General features: G+C 50.5%; 1 protein-coding gene across 1 annotated transcript; it reads left to right on the top strand.

Annotated features, from left to right (window-relative positions):
- The first annotated feature begins 577 nt into the window (after nt 1-577).
- On the top strand, nt 578-2110 carry CLEC14A (C-type lectin domain containing 14A). The gene has a single exon (XM_087723828.1). It carries the CDS (start codon nt 645-647, stop codon nt 1932-1934), a length of 1290 nt encoding a protein of 429 aa, XP_087579954.1. The 5' UTR covers nt 578-644; the 3' UTR covers nt 1935-2110.
- The last annotated feature ends 403 nt before the right edge of the window (nt 2111-2513 follow it).

The following is a 2513-nucleotide window of genomic DNA, read 5'->3' as shown; positions in this document are numbered from 1 at the left end:
TCTGACTTTATTGACTTTGCTTGTCAGAAGATCGCAAAAGGAGAATCACATGACCTTGGAACACTGCAACTGTCATAAATATGAGCCAACTGCCAAGCATTTGATTTTTTATCATATCACCACGGGGATGCTACTATGGTTGTACGTGTGAAAACTGGTCATATAAGTCACTTTTTTCAGTGCTGCTGTAATTTTGAACGGCAACTAAAACAACTGTTGTAAATTGATGGCTACCTGTATTTAAAGCTAAAGAAATTTGTTTAGACACATGATTATCTTTATTAATATGGACAGGCAAAATAAGTCAACTGTATTAAAATTCTAATTTAGCCAAAGAATACCGGTTTTTCTTTTCAATCTCTCTTTAATACAACCATTTTTTTCAACCCCTGCCAAGAGAAGAGAAAGAAAAAGACTCTCTGGGCTGATTTTATCAGATTTTCCCTGCACTGGAAAAGAGGCCCTTCAGTAAACCAAGGATGTGAAGGTTAGGCCTAACTCCTGACACATTTCCTTCCTGCAATTAGAAGAGAAGGCTCTGGGAGTCCAGATACGGTTGTGAAGTGTAGGGAAAAGGAGTTCCCTCCACATTGCTTTCCTTCAATCCAGGTTTCCGCTCCCATTTTGTGGAGCCGAGAGCCAAGATGCGAGGGCTCTTCTTCGCCTGGCTCACCCTCTTGTCGCCTTTCTCGGGGCTCTGGGGCTCTGCCGAATTCCCCGAGAGCGGCCGCGCTTGGTGCCACGCAGCCGGGGCCTGCTACAGCGTCCACCTAGGCCGCATGAACTTTTACCAGGCTCAGAACGCTTGCGCCCAGCACGGGGGAGATCTGAGCACGGCCAGCGGCCGCACCGAAGTCGAGATCATCCTCGCTCTGCTGAAGGGACTCGCCAACGAAACGGGCGGCTCATTGTTTTGGCTGGGCCTGATTAAGAAAGCCCACCAGTGCACCCTTCAAGACCTGCCGCTCAGGGGCTTCTCCTGGGTCTCCCCGGGGCTTGACGAGCCGAGGGCCAACGGGACCGCCGCGCCGCCCAAGTGGTTCAGGGAACCGAACAAGTCCTGCACGATGCAGAGATGCGCCGGGCTGCAAGTCACCTTGGGCCAAGCGCACCTCAACCTGTGGGGCCTGAAGGACCACAGCTGCACCAAGGCAAGCCCGGGTTATATCTGCAAATACAGGTACGCGGGCACGTGCCCCGCCCTCCACCCGGCTTCTGGCGCCCGCGGGATGGTCTACTACAGGCTGCCTTTTCAGCTTCAAAGCGCGGCCGTGGAATTCAGCCCTCCGGGCACCAATCTTACGATAAGGTGCCCCGGGCGAGAGGCGCATTTCACTTGCCGCCTGTCGCCCAACGGCTCCCATTGGGAAGGCACCGAGCAGCAGGGCCTGTGCTCCTGTCCCAGCGGCTACTGGAGCCCGAGCAGCGGTGGCTGTGCGGAACTCACGGACTGCTTTAGCGCCCAAGGCGCGTTCCGTTGTTTGTGCGCTTGGAGATCCCGCTTGGCGGCCGACGAAGAGAGTTGCATCGCGGCAGCCAGAGATGGCGCGGCGACGGCGAAGCCCACCGTATCTACCCCGAGGGCTGCGGAAACTTTCCCTGCCAACGGTACCAGCCGTTCTGGTCAAAATATATCGTTTCTGGAACCGTTTCCCACTCCAATCACCAACAGTACTACCAAGTCTTCGGCTTCTTTAAACCCCTTCAACTATATCTTCATCCCGATCGCGGTGGTGGTGGTGATACTTCTGATTATGGTCATGGCCTCGCTCCAGGTCTTCCAAAAGTGCTTCAAGAACTGCTCTTCTAAGGGTTCCCAGCCTACAAAAGATGGTGCTGTGGTTGTAGAAGGCGACCCAGAAGCTTCTGCCACCCGCACCAACTCTGAACCTTCCCTGGGACCCAGCAAAGCGAAGTCCACAGCTTCTCAGTAAGATTTTAAGCCAGCCGAATTGGGACAACCATAAGGAGGCTGGAAAGACACATTAGAACATTTGGAGAAGCAATCCAGTGGGGGACGAAGAGGAGATATTCTTTTGAATATAATAAATAGTAGCAAATGTTTTACGGGTTACATATATAGAAATGGAAGCTATGTTTTTTTTGTTTTTGTTTAAAGGCAGTTGTGTTTTGTTTGACACCATTTGATGAATTAAACGCCCTTGGCAACATTGATCAGAAATCTCTCCTCCCCACCATCTAGATTATTCCCTAAAATAGAAGAGTTAAAAGGATGAGAGATAGCAGTGCATATTTCTTGCAGTGATCCAGTTAGATAATTGAAAAATGGACTGCTGCAAGTAACTGCTGTGTGAAGGCCATCACTTACTTGATTGTATAATCTCTCTCTCCTCCCCCTTCCTTATTAATGCAGCTGAGACCAAGCTGTGTGAACAGTGTTGTGTTGCCTGGAGAAAAGTTCAAGCAGCCAGTGCTAATTATATCTACTCTTGCTGTATTTTGCAAGAATGCACAGGCTCTGCTGTCACTGCCATATTGTCTATAGGAAGAGG

This window comes from Thamnophis sirtalis, unplaced genomic scaffold (genome assembly GCF_051295495.1).
Source record: "Thamnophis sirtalis isolate CommonGarterSnake01/CBP01778 unplaced genomic scaffold, rThaSir2_p1.2 scaffold_1, whole genome shotgun sequence".
Taxonomy (NCBI): domain Eukaryota; kingdom Metazoa; phylum Chordata; class Lepidosauria; order Squamata; family Natricidae; genus Thamnophis; species Thamnophis sirtalis.
Note: the sequence above shows the minus strand (reverse complement) of the source record. Positions and strands in the feature narration are given on the sequence as shown.

What these genes read in the sequence shown, in the direction of transcription:
- CLEC14A (XM_087723828.1), top strand. Translation starts at nt 645, where the DNA reads ATGCGAGGGCTCTTCTTCGCCTGGCTCACCCTCTTGTCGCCTTTCTCG.